Here is a 17,602-nt window from a genome sequence, read left to right on the forward strand (position 1 = left end):
GCTGGAGAGCTACTAGTCTGTAGAGCTCCATCCCATTACACTACATTACACTTAATTTTCCAAAATGTAATAGCTTGGAAAATATCTGGCCTGTGCCCAAACTTAATTGCCAACCCCTGCACTATACGCTGAATCATATTTTTTCTTTTGAAATAATAGAACATTCCAGTCCACAAAACACTTTTATTGTGGTCATTTCTGCCTCTACAGCACCCTCTCAGGTTTAACTGTGCTATAGGCGAGGATGATGTTTTTGTGTTCATCATTGGTATGCAGACACATCATCACGATATGCAGATCAATCAATCAATATTAATAATACCACCCCCCCCCCCCCACGACGTCCAACCATCTGCGTCTCACGATCAGCTCTCCCTCCTGCCCCGCATCTAAACCCATACATCACACAGTGCCTCTCCCAGACTACTCCACACAAGAAGCATCAACCCCCTGATTTTTGTTGACTTCACCTTCAGCTCAAATTTGATAAGGCTTAAAAATGGGAGGGATAGTTTGGTAGGGGCACTGGGTGATGTATGGGTTTAGGGGCGGGACAGAAGGGAAAGAGAGCTGATTGGTTGAGCTGTAGAAGCAGCAGTGTCCCTCTGATAGCGGTGAGATCTGCATAGTGAAGACTCTTTAAATAGAGCTGCTCTTTTATAAGAATTGACGTTTTTTAATACGTCTCTGTGGTGGTCCGCCCCGCTGTGCTCCCCTGGTGAAAGGGGGCTCCGCCCTGGTATACAGTAAGAGCAGATTGACGTCAGTAGGCCAGTCTGGAAGGTCAGGGGTCAGGGTGGAAAGGGAAGCGTGACTGTAGGACTGTAATAAATCAGTCAGCGTTTATGTCCCCCACACACAGGACCTGCTGACCTTTCCTTTAATACACTTCATAACCATAACAACCGCTGTGCTCCTGCACCGTACAGGAAACGGCCCGTGTGCACAGATCTGCTCCCCTGCGGCCGGGCGACCTCTCTGCTCCTGTTTCCCAGGATTCTCTCTGCTGCCTGATGGACATTCATGTGAAGGTAGGCCTGTGCATAACCTACATCAGGGTCAACATCAATATTGTTGCAGAAATGTACTTTAAATCAGCATATTATTATACATACAGCTCTGAAGTGGTCAAAAATGAAGAGACCACTTCAGTTTCTGAATCAGTTTCTCTGATTTTGCTATTTATAGGTTTATGTTTGAGTAAAATGAACATTGTTGTTTTTTTCTATAAACTACAGACAACATTTCTCCCATATTCCAAATAGAAATATCATTACACACAGTTTTTATTTATGCATCTTGGCATCATGTTCTCCTCCACCTGTCTTACACACTGCTTTTGGATAACTTTATGCTGCTTTACTCCTGGTGCAAAAATTCAAGCAGTTCAGTTTGGTGGTTTGATGGCTTGTGATCATCCATCTTCCTCTTGATTATATATTAATATATATATTTTCAGTTTGGTAAAATCAAAGAAACTTAATTTTTTTAAGTGGTCTCTTATTTTTTTCAGTGCTTTTTAATGTACGGTACCAGTCAAAAGTTTTTTTTTTATTGTATTTTATTTCCTAAGTTGTAAATATATAGTAAAGTGATCCAGACTGTATATTTGAAATGCATCATTATTAATACCATAACATTCTGGATCATTGATTTTTTGACTTTTTACAAATCTGATAAATTATATATTTTTTTAAATATCTCAGTTAGGGGGTGTGCCATATCATATCGTATGCAAATATAATACAATTTATTTTTCATTTTCTTGCAGTAGTGTATTCTTGAAAAGAAATGAATTCAGTTTTTTGTCATATTGCAAAAATACCTTGAAATATCATGATATAATGTTAGGTCCATATCGCCCACCCCTACGGCCTTCTCCACTTCTCCACTGGGCAGTGATGGAGGAATGAGAATTCCAGAGCAGTTTGGCCATTTCTTTACTAAAAAACATTCAATATACTGTAAAATCTGATATCCAGTCTGGCTGGGTGTGTTATAGTAGTTATAGATGGGCCTGGATTAAACTCTGGGCCTGGAGCTGAGAACTAAACCCCCCGGATCAGCTGTAGATTGGGGTCTATCTTCAGGATTCAGGTACAAATCCCTTTAATACGAGACCAGCAGGAGTGTGATAGAGCTCCGTCAGATCCAGCATCACTCCACTGAAGGTGGAGAAGAGTTTAGTTTCTCCATCTCTTGTAGGATCATGTAGACATAAACCCTATTCCTAAGATATTTCTGTCACGCCCTCGCTCTGTTTCCATGTGTGTCTATGTTTTCCGGTGTGTTTTTCTGTATTTTTCCGTCACATGTCTGTAATTTGTAGCTCCGCCCCTCGTTACCTGTCTCCCCAGGTGTTCATTGTTACCTGTTAGTATATATTGTACCCTTTAGTCTATGTTTGCTGTCGGTCTTTGCACCAACTCCTGTTGTCTGTCTTTTCCACGTTCTTTGCCATTGTTATCTCAACGTTCCTTTGTTCTCCGTTTCTTTATATTCTCTTGTTTAATCTAGCGCCTTGTTTATTTTGTATATTCATTCCTAGCCCTGTTTATTAATTTTCTGTTTAGTTTAGCTCTTTGTGTTTTCCCCTGTTTGTTTATGTCTATACATTTTCTTGTTCTTTCCCTGTTTGTTTGTTTATTTATTTATTTATTTGTTTATTAATACATTCTTTGGTCTTACCTGCGTTTACGTCCGCCTCCCGTCTGCTCCTTCGTTACAATTTCATGTTTTATCTTCTTAATTTAATTTCATTTGTGACAGTTTTTCTAAGTTGCTTTGGATATATGTAATCTAAAGTGAGAAAAACAAAGTATTCTATACAATGTGAGAAAAACTGTAATATAATGTAGATCCATTCAAGCATTTCAGACCTGCTACACCTTCCAAAATATATGTTGCCATTCCTTCTCACAACACTAAAAAGACATTTTGACATCCAGGATACCCAGTGATGACGTTTTTTAGGTGTTATTTTGTCACATTTTATTTGCAAAATCTGCTCGTCTTCTCTACAGCCATGCCAAACGTGTGCAGCATTTGGTTTTGCATTGTCTTGTTGAAAAATGCATGGATGGCATAGGAAAAATGTAATATCTTATAGGCAGCAGATTTCTCTAGGTTTATCTAAGATCTCTGCAGAAACCACAAGTTAACAGCTCCCCAGATAAGAGCACCTAAATACTTCTTCACATTTTTGTGAAGATGTTGGTTTTCTTATGGTATTTTGTGCAGCATTTAGGGTTGCCACCTTTTAGAATTTAAAATAAGGGAAGCCAACCACCTCTTCTCTGGGCCATGTCCAACCCAGGCCCAACACCAGCATTGAACACTTTCTCTTATAAAGTGCAGTTTACTGAATCTTAATTGAAATTTGTTTGTGTGCAACTCCCATAATTCACCTGCACCCACTATCACACCCTCACTACAAATCCCATAATTCACCTGCACCCACTATTATCAGCCCTCACTACACCTCCCATAATTCACCTGCACCCACTATTATCAGCCCTCACTACAACTCCCATAATTCACCTGCACCCACTATTATCAGCCCTCACTACTACTCCCATAATTCACCTGCACCCACTATTATCAGCCCTCACTACAACTCCCATAATTCACCTGCACCCACTATTATCAGCCCTCACTACAACTCCCATAATTCACCTGCACCCACTATTATCAGCCCTCACTACAACTCCCATAATTCACCTGCACCCACTATTATCAGCCCTCACTACAACTCCCATAATTCACCTGCACCCACTATTATCAGCCCTCACTACAACTCCCATAATTCACCTGCACCCACTATTATCAGCCCTCACTACAACTCCCATAATTCACCTGCACTCACTATTATCAGCCCTCACTACAACTCCCATAATCCACCTGCAACCACTATTATCAGCCCTCACTACAACTCCCATAATTCACCTGCACCCACTATTATCAGCCCTCACTACAACTCCCATAATTCACCTGCACCCACTATTATCAGCCCTCACTACAACTCCCATAATTCACCTGCACCCACTATTATCAGCCCTCACTACAACTCCCATAATTCACCTGCACCCACTATTATCAGCCCTCACTACAACTCCCATAATTCACCTGCACCCACTATTATCAGCCCTCACTACAACTCCCATAATTCACCTGCACTCACTATTATCAGCCCTCACTACAACTCCCATAATCCACCTGCAACCACTATTATCAGCCCTCACTACAACTCCCATAATTCACCTGCACCCACTATTATCAGCCCTCACTACAACTCCCATAATCCACCTGCAACCACTATTATCAGCCCTCACTACAACTCCCATAATTCACCTGCACCCACTATTATCAGCCCTCACTACAACTCCCATAATTCACCTGCACCCACTATTATCAGCCCTCACTACAACTCCCATAATTCACCTGCACCCACTATTATCAGCCCTCACTACAACTTCTATGAGTACGCTGACCAGTGCTCAACTTCACTCACAAGGTAACACCTCAAAACCCAGGCCCAACACCAGCATTGAACACTTTCTCTTATAAAGTGCAGTTTACTGAATCTTAATTGAAATATGTTTGTGTGTAACAGCAAACGTTTAAAATATAAATTAAATAAATTGAGAACATAACTTTTTATGGGCATAACTATTGGGACACACTTTAAGCCATGGGGTCATTTTTACTTAAATTGAACAGTATTTGCTGGTGCCTTTCTTATGACTATAAAGAAAGTCAGGTTGTCCAAACAGTTAAACCCCACTTATTATTATATTTTATGTAATGATCACTGGACACTGTATTCCTTAAAAATATAAACATTTTGACAAAATATATAATAATATATAATAAAATATACTTTATTTTGGTTTGTTCTTTATTATAGTTGCCATATATAATATTTATATTGGCTTTTCTACTGTATAAAGGATTTATTTTTGACAGAACTAAACATACTAATTAATCAAATCACAATAGTCTACTAAAATAAGCTCTGCCCTATGCACGGACATCTTCTGGCAAAAGCAGCAGATAATAACATAATTACCTGTAAAATATGTCTCAGTCTCACCAGTGTGTTTGGGTGGGGGTCCATAAGACACTTATGGAAATATGTATTTTTTTCAATACGGAACGCAACATTTAGTTGCCAAATAAGTTCAACTTTACAGAATGGGTGGCAACCTAGCAGCATTTGGTTTTGCATTGTCTTGCTGAAAAATCCATGGATGTTCTAGGACAAAATGTGACTTAATAGGTAGAATATTTCTTTAAGTGAACATAAGGTTTCTGTTTTGCTCCTTTGATATGAAATGCAGGAATGGATGTTGGTCAAAATCAAATTAAGTTCCTCAGATGAAACATAAAATATCTTGGACTCATACTGAAGAAACTGTATTTATTATTTGCATTTTTATGTTTCCTGTCTTAACTCTTAACCCTGTCTTACTGATTTTAGTTTGAACCAGCAGAATGTAAAAGCAGCATGCATCAAATGCATCAAAGCAGCAAAAGCAGCAAATGTTAATAGCCATGTGTAGTAAGGATTGCATTTGTTTCAAATACAGAACATAGTCATTCAGACTATGAAGGAATACAAAGAGAATGCACCTAATTTGGGGTTTGGTGAGAAAAAAGAACAAAGGACCGCAGGAGAGAGAGAGAGAGAGAGTTAAAATGGAGAAACAAAACAAAAATGGCTTTTTCAACAAAAAAGGCAGGAAAGCTGAAAGATGGGAAATAGAAGCATATAAAAGAAAGGCACTAGCTTCCTTTCTTTTTTTTCTTCATTTTGTCTCTATTTTTCTTGTTGTATAGAAACAGAGAGAAAAGGGAGGTTCAAGAAACTAAAAAGCTCAGGAAATATAGACATAAAATAAGGATATCCACTCTCACACACATCCCAACACACAGGAAATGCTGGTCTGTGCTTCTCCCTCTTTTAAAGCCAGGCTACAGGTGTTGCTAGTTAGGCATGATTGCCTCCATAAAGCACCTGTTGCCCCCTCTGGTGGCCGGAGGCTGCCTAGCCCTGGAGCCTGAAGCCAGCCCTTTTACACACTTTACACAAAGCACAAAAAACTCACGAACTTCAGCTTCTCCAACCCAGACACAGTATTCCAATATTCCCCTTTAGATTATTCCCATAATGCCTCATTCTCCTGCTGCTCGGGAGGAGAAAATGCTGGGATCTGCTAAGCTGGTGACTGAATAAATTCCCAGTTTCGCTCACAAATCAGCCATTGTTTTAGGATTACGCTGCTGTGTTGCTCTCAATCCCTTTGTGCGATGGTGAGGGTGAGGGTAGAGCAGCCATGAGGAAAGCTCATGCAGTCTCCAAACATACTGAACGTCCAGAAACGCTTAGAGTTTTTACACTGACTTTTGCCATATTCCTTTAAGTTGCTTGTCTGTTAACACAGAAAATTCTACAATTAAACTCCCATAATTCACCTGCACCCACTATCACACCCTCACTACAACTCCCATAATTCACCTGCACCCACTATTATCAGCCCTCACTACACCTCCCATAATTCACCTGCACCCACTATTATCAGCCCTCACTACAACTCCCATAATTCACCTGCAACCACTATTATCAGCCCTCACTACAACACTCATAATCCACCTGCAACCACTATTATCAGCCCTCACTACAACTCCCATAATTCACCTGCACCCACTATCACACCCTCACTACAAATCCCATCATTCACCTGCACCCACTATTATCAGCCCTCACTACAACTCCCATAATTCACCTGCACCCACTATCACACCCTCACTACAAATCCCGTAATTCACCTGCACCCACTATTATCAGCCCTCACTACACCTCCCATAATTCACCTGCACCCACTATTATCAGCCCTCACTACAACTCCCATAATTCACCTGCACCCACTATCACACCCTCACTACAAATCCCATAATTCACCTGCACCCACTATTATCAGCCCTCACTACACCTCCCATAATTCACCTGCACCCACTATTATCAGCCCTCACTACAACTCCCATAATTCACCTGCACCCACTATTATCAGCCCTCACTACACCTCCCATAATTCACCTGCACCCACTATTATCAGCCCTCACTACAACTCCCATAATTCACCTGCACCCACTATTATCAGCCCTCACTACACCTCCCATAATTCACCTGCACCCACTATTATCAGCCCTCACTACAATTCCCATAATTCACCTGCACCCACTATTATCAGCCCTCACTACAACTCCCATAATTCACCTGCACCCACTATTATCAGCCCTCACTACAACTCCCATAATTCACCTGCACCCACTATTATCAGCCCTCACTACACCTCCCATAATTCACCTGCACCCACTATTATCAGCCCTCACTACAACTCCCATAATTCACCTGCACCCACTATTATCAGCCCTCACTACAACTCCCATAATTCACCTGCACCCACTATTATCAGCCCTCACTACAACTCCCATAATTCGCCTGCACCCACTGTCAGCCCTCACTACAACTCCCATAATTCACCTGCACCCACTATTATCAGCCCTCACTACAACTTCTATGAGTACGCTGACCAGTGCTCAACTTCACTCACAAGGTAACACCTCAAAACTTATAAAGGTTTGGACCTTTCTAAGCTGCTCCCCGGGGTAACTCTTCATGATCAGTTCATATACTGCTGTCCCTTGACTTTTGGCATGTCAGTGTATCAGTGTGAGAGTGTTTAATGTCTCAACCTAATTTGTTGCTCTCTCTTTCCCTCTAACTCTCTTTCTCATTCTCTTTCTTACTGTCCTTCTCTGTCTGTCTTTCTGTCCATCCCTCCCTCTCTCTCGTTTGTTATCTCTCTCTCTGTCCTTCTGTCTCTGCCTTTTCTGACTTTCTCTGTCTCTCCATCTCTCTGTTTTTATCTCTCTCTCTGTCTTTCTCTTTCTCGCTTTTTCTCTTGACTCTCACTTTTTCTCTCCCTCTCTCATTCTTTCATTCTCTCTCTTAATCTCTTTTCCTGTCTCTTTCTCTGTCTTTCTCATTTTCACTCTCTGTCTCTCTCGTAATCTCATTATCTTTCTCGCTTTCTCTGTGCCTCTCTTTCGCTGTCCCTCTCTTTCTCTTTGTCTTTCTTTTTCTTTGTCTTTATCTTTCTCGCTTTCTCTCCCCCTATCTTTCCCTTTCTGATTCTTTCTTTGTCTTTCTCTTTCTCACTTTCTATCTTCCCTCTTTCTCTGTCCCTCTCTTTCCCTTTCTGTCTCTTTCTTTGTCTTTATCTTTCTTGCTTTCTCTCCCCCTCTTTCTCTGTCCCTCTCTTTCTCTTTCTGTCTCTGTCTTTCTCGCTTTCTCTCTCCCCCTCTTCCTCTGTCCCTCTCTTTCTCTTTCTGTCTTTCTCTCTGTCTTTCTTGCTTTCTATCTCCCCCTCTTTCTCTGTCCCTCTCTCTTTCTGATTATTTCTTTGTCTTATCTTTCTCGCTTTCTCTCTCCCCTCTTTCTCTGTCCCTCTTTCCCTTTCTGATTCTTTCTTTGTCTTTCTCACTTTCTCTCTCCCCCCCTCTCTCTCTGTCTCTCTGGTAGATGTGGATGAGTGTGCTCTGTCGTTACACTCGTGTGAGGAGAGTGAGAGGTGTGTGAACACGGTGGGTCAGTTCTCGTGTGAGAGGCTGATAGTGTGTCCTGCAGGATATCAGCGGAGGGGGGGTGTGTGTGAGGGTACGTATTAAACACACACTCACACACACACACACACACACACACACACACACACACACACACACACACACACACACACACACACTCTTCAGATCATTGGTCTGTAAAAACTTTATTACTATTAGTAATAATAATAATAATAATAATAATAATAATAATAATAATAATAATATAGGGGTACAAATTAACATACCATTAATTAATTGTACACAAAACACATTCTTCACACATCTCTCTCTTTCTTTCTCTCTCTCTGTTAATGTTCAATGTAGATGAATTTGTTCTGTTCATTCTTGAGCCACAGTGCCACCATGTGTTCACACTGCAGCATATACAGTATTTAATGCTACAGAACTAATCACTGTCTATTCTGGACTAAAGGGAAAAAATGCTTTAGTTTTAACTTCTTCAAATATGTTTATGAATTCAGCTTTATTAAACAATAAAAGTAAAAACAATTTAATGGCTTCAATTGTTTACATTTTTCTGAGCATTTCTATTGGTCCACTTATCATGAAGGTTTTACACTTTATAATGTTAAACTACTGCCAGACTCACATTACTGTAAGTCAAAAACTGGAAAACAATATGAACTCATTGATACAGCACATCTACACAATTACTACTTATTATACCACAGTTAGTTCCAACCCTGCAATGTGATTGGCTGAGAGGTGTTCTATGAATGACATTATCAGCTGGTAATGCACTGTAACCAAAGCTTTCCACATTATAGCACTCCCTGTCATGTATTTTTGCTTAAATATGTGTAGTTAAACATATTAACAAATCTCTGATAACTTCTGATAACTCTGATAACTAATTTTTATTCATATGGCAATAATACTAGTGCATTTCAATAAATTAGAATATCATTGAAAAATTACTTTATTCAGTTCAAAATGTGAAACTCATATATTATATAGATGTATTAAACACAGAGTGATCTATGTTAAGCTTTTTTATTTATTTCTTTCATTGTTCATGATTGTGGCTTACAGCCAGTGAAAACCCAAAAATCAGCATCTCATAAAATTAGAATATTATATAACTAAGACCAATTGGTACTTTTGGCAGTGTGGGCAGTGTGCCAAGTCCTGCTGGAAAATGAAATCCACATCTCTATAAAAGTTGTCAGTAGCAGAGGGAAGCTGTAAGATATGAAGTGCTGTAAGATTTTGATGGAAAACAAAACTGCACTGACTTTAGACTTGATAATAAAACACAGTGGATCAACACCAGCAGATGACAGACATGTCTCTCCAAACCATCACTGATTGGTGGAAACTTCACACTAGACCTCGAGCAGTTTGGACTGTGTGTCTCTCCACTCTTCCTCCAGACTCTGATCCCTTGATTTACTTTAAATGAAATGTAAAATTTACTGATGATCAGTGATGGTTTGGAGAGTCAGAGCTTTTATTTTACCTGCTTCAATATGTATTTTATATATTTTCAGATATTAATGAGTGCACTGTGGGAGCTCATAACTGTGGGTTGGGCTTCGAGTGCATCAACAGCGCCGGATCGTTCATCTGCAGACCCAGACTCAGGTGTGATGCAGGATTCACCTTTTCACGAGGACAGTGTGTGGGTAGGTTATTTAAAATACTTCATCCACAACATTAAAACCACTAACAGCTGAAGTGAACAGCAATGATGATCTGGTTCCAGTGTCTACTGTAACAGAGTTTTACATATTAAGCAGCAAGTGAACAGTCAGTTCTTGAAAATGTTGTGTAGAGGGATGTTCCCGGTATTTCAGTGTTCAGTAAATGTAGTATTAAAAAGTGAACCACTGAACCAACATCAACCAAGCTAACAAATTTGGGTAGTGGAACATTTTCAGGATGTTACAAGAGTCTGTCAAATTTTCTGGATGTTTTTCAAACATTTTTGTTCAACATTTTTAACGTTTTTGTAACATCGCTGCAACGTCACTTGGTTCAATATCTTAATTTTAAGTTTTGGGAATGAGTGGACGATTTTGAGTGAACGATTTCTGTAATTCGTGAATAATTTATGTAATTCGATCAAAAGATTTCTGTAATTCGATCAAAAGATTTCTGTAAATCGATTGAATGATTTCTGTAAATCGAGCAAAAGATTTCTGTAAATTGAGTAAATTGAATTACAGAAATTCTATGAATTTCTGTAATTCGAGCGAACGATTTCTGTAATATGTGCTTAAGATTTCTGTAATTCGAGCTCAAGATTCGAGCGAACGATTTTAATGTGCACAAAGACAAGAAGCTTGGAGAAAATGTAATATGTGAATGATTTCTGTAAATCAAGTGAATAATTTCTGTAATTCGATCAAAAGATTTCTGTAAATCGAGCAAAAGATTTCTGTAATTCCAGCAAATGATTTCTGTAATTTGTGCTCAAGATTTCTGTAATTCAAGCGAACGATTTCTGTAAATCAAGCGAACAATTTCTTTAATTCGAGCTCAAGATTTCTGTAATATGTGCTTAAGATTTCTGTAATTCGAGCTCAAGATTTCTCTAATTCGAGCGAACGATTTTAATGCACACAAAGACAAGAAGCTTGGAGAAAAAGTAATATGTGAATAATTTCTGTAAATCAAGTGAATAATTTCTGTAATTCGATCAAAAGATTTCTGTAATTCAAACGAACGATTTCTGTAATTCAATCAAAAGATTTCTGTAATTCGAGCGAACGATTTCTGTAAATCGAGCAAAAGATTTCTGTAATTCAAGCGAACAATTTCTGTAATTCGAGCTCAAGATTTCTGTAATTCGAGCTCAAGATTTCTCTAATTCGAGCGAACGATTTTAATGCACACAAAGACAAGAAGCTTGGAGAAAAAGGAGCATTTTTCTCTCTTGAACTGTTACAGGGCTGCTGTGATGATAATCAGTTATCTACATTTATAACCTGCTGATTATTAATGCTCAGGTGTTACAGTTAGAAAATACAGTGCAGGTGCATTCCTTCCCGGAACTTATTTACGAAAAAATATACAGAAATACAGTAAAAGGAAACAAACATTTTACTGATGCAGGATGACTGCATGTGTGTTATTAAAACCATATAGTATAGCTGTATACAGTGGATTAGAGGGAATATAATGAGTTATAGATCAGCTGGATCAGAGAGCAGGCAGGGCACCATGGAGCTGAGCGTGATCTCCTCCAGCAGACTGAAGAGCTGGAATTAACCCGCAGGGCAGGAATCAGGACGTGTCGGGGCAGCAGGACCCAGATCCACTCAGAAACTAAACGAAATAAACCTAAAAACTCAAATACTTACAGTGTATAACTTGCACCCAGCTAACGGAAAACGTTATAAAAAGGTTTAGCAATGTTTTAAAAAGGTTCCAGGAAGGTTAGAAGCCTGTAATGCTACAGAAATAATGATCCAGGAACATTCTGAAAACATTTCTCACATAACGTTCCCATATATATATATATATTAACATTGTGAAAATGTTAAAAGCAGCAGAAGTGACATTGCAGAGACATTATCAGAACATTTTAAAAGCAGAAACATTGACTGTAACGTTCAGAACAACCCAGCTAATAATTTCTTTGTAAGTGGAACATTTACTGAATGTTACAGTTAACATTTTTGGAACGTTCAATTCAAATTTTTTCTAAACGTTCTTAGAATGTTTTTTTTTTTTTTTTTTATATTAGAATATTATTAAATATTAGAATGTTTCTTACATAATGTTTCCAGCTAGACAAACACTAACATTGTGGAAATGTTAAAATAAACAAAAGTGACGTTGCATCGACATTATCAGAACGTTTTAACGGTTTTAATAAAACATTCTAAGAACATCTTGCAGAAACATTGAGTGTAAAGTTCAGAACAACCCAGCTAACTTTTTTTGTAAGTGGAACATTTTCTGAATGTTACAGTTAACCTCACGTCCCCGCAATCTCAGTTGTGTTAATGTTTTATTTTTGTCCTTTTGGGAATGTTGCTTTTATAACATTTCCATAATGTTAGTATTCAACTAGTTGGAAAAAATGTGTGAGAAACTTTCTAATATAATAATGGTTTCCATCACAAGGTTATTGGTTATTTCCCACATAATGTTCCCGGCTATATGAATAGAAACATTATGTAAACGTTAAGAGTAAAAAAAAAAAAAATTAAAACATTGACACAATGTTGCAACAATGTTGTTTCTAGAGTGTTTGAAAACATTCTAAGATCATCCAGAAAACTTGGCAGGCTGAACATTCTACGAACGTTAATTGTAACATTCAGAAAACGTTTTGCTTAGTTTTACTAAGCTGTTGTGTTCTCGATCTCGTGCAGATATTGACGAGTGTCGGACGGTGACCCAGCCGTGCAGTCCGGGCTTTAACTGCGTGAACACCATCGGCTCGTACACCTGCCAGCGCAAGATCATCATGTGCGGCCGAGGCTACCACGCTAGCCCTGATGGAAGCAGGTGTATAGGTAAACACCCACCCAACCACCCACCGGCCTCTAAACCACCTGGAAGCCTGTGGCTACCAAACTTTATTTTTCAGTTTTTTATGTTAGCTTTGAGTTTCTTTCTTGATTAGCTATATTAGCTTGCTTTTGTGAAATTTCTTCTTTAGCTTAAAAATTTAAAGTTACTATTTGATGTTTAATTAATAAATACACTGCTCAAAATAATTAAGGGAACACATTCTCATCACAGTGTAACAAAAAAATTGTACCATTAGTGCCGAGCTAGCTAACCTTAGCAATGAGCTAGCTAACCTTAGCGACGAGCTAGCTAACCTTAGCGACAAGCTAGCTAAAAAAAATAATGCTACCGGGTAGAGTACTACTATTAGTGACAAGCTAGCTAACCTTAGCGACAAGCTTGACAAAATACTAATGTGCTCCCAAGGAGAGAACTACCTTTAGTGATAAGCTAGCTAACCTTAGTGACAAGCTAGCTAAAATATGAATGCTCCCGGGGAGATAACTACCATTAGTGACGAGCTAGCTAACCTTAGTGGCAAGCTTGCCAAAATGCTAATGTGCTACCAAGGAGAGAACTACCATTAGAAACAAGCTAGCTAACCTTAGCGACAAGCTACCTACAAAGAAGTAATGCTACCGGGTAGAGTACTACCATTAGTGACAAGCTAGCTAACCTTAGCGATGAGCTAGCTTATCTTAGCGATGAGCTAAATACACACTAATGTTACCAGGAGGAGAACTAAAGCTAGCGACAAGCTTGCTAACCTTAGTGAAGAGCTAAATACACACTAATGTTACCGGGAGGAGAACTAAAGCTAGCTACAAGCTAGCTAACCTTAGTGACGAGCTAGCTAACCTTAGCAATGAGCTAGCTAACCTTAGCGATGAGCTAAATACACATACAACCTAGACAGGGGGCAACAGTCAGACGTTCATTGCTATCTTGGCAGTGAATTACACTGTGCACTGAGCCGTTAAAATAGCAATCTGCCAAAGTCAGAGCTCACCTGGCTCTTAAAGGGAATGTAAGGCAAGTGACACTCTGATTGATTTATTTCATGCTAGCCCAAAACACACACATGATTAATTGAGAGAATTAGTACATGACGTTTGTGCTTTTCGAGCTGTGCAAGCTGTACTTTTCCCGTTGTTATGATAGCAAAGACACACTGACACACCCTAAATCAAGCTGCATGGTGCACGGTTATCTCTCCCCTAAAGAGTTAAATCTCAGGGATATATCAATCTGCCTAGTTAGGAAGCCGTGGTTATGGCTATGGTGCATCAAGTGAGCATAAGTATGAGATGTGATTGGCTAAACCGGAATATGTGATATTGTTAGATGCATGCTGGGAATTGTAGTTCAGGAAAGAAGTATGTCCATTGATGGGAAGGGATAAGACCGAGTTTAGGACTACATTGTCAGTATCAGGCGTGTATTTGTCCATATATTATTAACATATTTATAATATTAACACTACAAACATGCTCTTCACTGTCCTGCAGATGTGGACGAGTGTCAGACAGGCGTCCATCGCTGTGGAGAAGGACAACTGTGCCACAATCTGCCCGGGACTTACCGATGCGACTGCCGCTCTGGTTACCAGTATGATACATTCAGGAAGATGTGTGTCGGTAAGGGATTTCACAGTAATGTAACGTCATTTAATTTCAGTTTCTCTGATTTTGCTATTTATAGGTTTATGTTTGAGTAAAATGAACATTTTTGTTTTATTCTATAAACTACAGACAACATTTCTCCCAAATTCCAAATAAAAATATTTTCATTTAGAGCATTTATTTGCAGTAAATAAAAGAGAAATGGATGAAATAACAAAAAAGATGCAGAGCTTTCAGACCTCAAATAATGCAAAGAAAAAACAAGTTCATATTCATAAAGTTTTAAGAGTTAAGATATTCATCAATATTGTTTTTTCTTTATGCATCTTGGCATCATGTTCTCCTCCACCAGCCTTACACACTGCTTTTGCATAACTTTATGACGAGCTAGCTAACCTTAGTGACGAGTTAGCTAAAATACTAATGTTACCTGGGAGAGAACTAAAGCTAGCGACGAGCTAGCTAACTTCAGTGACGAGTTAGCTAAAATACTAATGTTACCTGGGAGAGTACTAAAGCTAGCGACAAGCTAGCTAAATTTAGTGACAAGTTAGCTAAAATACTAATGTTACCTGGGAGAGAACTAAAGCTAGCGACAAGCTAGCTAACTTTAGTGACAAGTTAGCTAAAATACTAATGTTACCTGGGAGAGTACTAAAGCTAGCGAAAAGCTAGCTAATTTTTGTGACAAGCTAGCTAACCTTAGTGACGGGTTAGATAAATTACTAATGTTACCTGGGAGAGTACTAAAGTTAGCAATGAGCTAGCTAACCAACAAGCTAAATTATACACTAATGTTACCGGGAAAAGAACTTAGCGGCGAGCTAGCCAAAATACTAATGTTACCTGGGAGAGTACTAAAGCTAGCGACAAGCTAGCTAACCTTAGTGACGAGTTAGCTAAAATACTAATGTTACCTGGGAGAGAGCTAAAGTTAGCAATGAGCTAGCTAACCAACAAGCTAAATTATACACTAATGTTCCCGGGAAAAGAACTTAGCGGCGAGCTAGCCAAAATACTAATGCTACTGAGGAGAGAACTACCATTAGTGACGAGCTAGCTAACCTTAGCGATGAGCTAGCTTGAGGGACAAATTGTCATTGTTTTCACATTGTAGAATTCGAATTTTTGGTCTTAGACTCGTTTTTTTCCCAGTCTTGGTTTTGACTTGAACTTGGCTATTTTTACACTTTTTTTTTTTACAACCAGGGTTACATTTGGTGGAATAACCCTGGTTTTTAATCAGTTTTTTTTTCATGCATCTTCGCATCATGTTCTCCTCCACCAGTCTTACACACTGCTTTTGGATAACTTTATGCTGCTTTACTCCTGGTACAAAAATTCAAGCAGTTCAGTTTGGTGGTTTGATGGTTTGTGATCATCCATCTTCCTCTTGATTATATTCCAGAGGTTTTCAATTTGGTAAAATAAAAGTCACTATAGTTTTTAATGCATGTAAAAGCAGGCGAGCGAATACTTTTGGCAATATAGTGTAAAAAGTGTGACAGCTATCTGTAATTTGATAAAGATTCTGACAGCAGGGCTCATGTCACTGATCGTTTCACTTCTGGGGTTTACTGTATAATGTAATGTACTGTATAAAAACAGGTAAAATCCCGTACAGTGGGCTGTCTGTTTACATTCTTATCAGCAGCAGAAATACAGGCCTTTATTCAGCCTTATCTCTGCTCCGCCCCCTCTGTTCCGATGAGCTGCTGATTCACGCTGTTTAGACTAGCGGCGCTAATGTCTTTTTTTCCACACCTCTCTCCCCGCAGACGTGAACGAGTGCTGGCGCTACCCCGGCCGGCTCTGTGCCCAGACGTGCGAGAACACTCCGGGCTCTTATCACTGCTCCTGCACCTCGGGCTTCACCTTATCCAGCGATGGCAAGAACTGTGAAGGTACAGGCTGATAATAACACGCCGGGTGTGTTTGTATCAGGTGGATTAGCTTAGCTGCAGTGGATCAGTCGTGCTGCCGGGGTCGGAGGTGTGATCCTGGTGTCGTCACGTTTCTGATATTATACAGACTTACAGAGCAGAAGTGCTGCTGGGGATTGTAGGATATAGAGCACAGTATGAATTACTGCTCAAAGCTCTTACAATCGCCTACAAGGTGATGACAGTACAGGCTCCTTCCTACCTGCACTCGCTCCTGAAGGCTTACGCTACCTCCCGGCCGCTGCGCTCCTCCAATGAACGTCGCCTTGCTTTACAAACATTCACACAAATCAATCCAGACTGTTCTCATACAGAGTTCCCCAATGGTGGAACAAACTACCTTCTACTACCAGATCAGGAGAATCTCTCACTATCTTTAAGAAACTCCTGAAGACAGAGCTCTTCAAAGAGCACTTACTCTCCTAACACCTCTAACTAACTACCTTCTACTACCAGATCAGGAGAATCTCTCACTATCTTTAAGAAACTCCTGAAGACAGAGCTCTTCAAAGAGCTCTTACTCTCTTAACACCTCTAACACACTAACTACTTCTAACCTCATTTCCTTCCTCCCCTCCTTCACTTCTCTATCCCTTTATTTCCCTTCGACCTCCTTTAAGCCCTATCTAAAATGGTCTATTTTAATTCCTATTACTTTGTACTTGACTTTTGTAAGTCGCTTTGGACAAAAGCGTCTGCCAAATGTAATGTAATGTAATGTAATGAATTACAAACAGCCTATAGAGCAGTGTATTGGCTAGAACTTAGAGATGCGCTTAACTTTAGTGTGTCTTAGGTTTGTGTTGCCTCAGCCTTCCCCTCAGCATCTGCGTTTCTGTAAAATGAAGACTGAGGCAGGGTCTTTATGTCGGTTCAACGCGG

At 39.4% G+C, this 17,602-nt stretch overlaps 1 protein-coding gene across 2 annotated transcripts in view; it reads left to right on the plus strand.

The window, feature by feature from the left end:
- LOC103028753 (fibulin-2) overlaps positions 1-17,602 on the plus strand; it is a 74,825-nt gene that overhangs the window by 51,324 nt on the left and 5,899 nt on the right. For both annotated transcript variants that reach the window (XM_049463111.1, XM_049463110.1), the window contains 6 exons: positions 930-1,031; positions 8,585-8,719; positions 10,179-10,313; positions 13,014-13,157; positions 14,664-14,792; positions 16,556-16,681. In XM_049463111.1, the coding sequence (XP_049319068.1) occupies positions 930-1,031; positions 8,585-8,719; positions 10,179-10,313; positions 13,014-13,157; positions 14,664-14,792; positions 16,556-16,681 (771 nt within the window). The remainder of the gene's footprint in view (positions 1-929; positions 1,032-8,584; positions 8,720-10,178; positions 10,314-13,013; positions 13,158-14,663; positions 14,793-16,555; positions 16,682-17,602) is intronic.

This window comes from Astyanax mexicanus, chromosome 13, assembly GCF_023375975.1.
Source record: "Astyanax mexicanus isolate ESR-SI-001 chromosome 13, AstMex3_surface, whole genome shotgun sequence".
Classification (NCBI taxonomy): Eukaryota; Metazoa; Chordata; class Actinopteri; order Characiformes; family Acestrorhamphidae; genus Astyanax; species Astyanax mexicanus.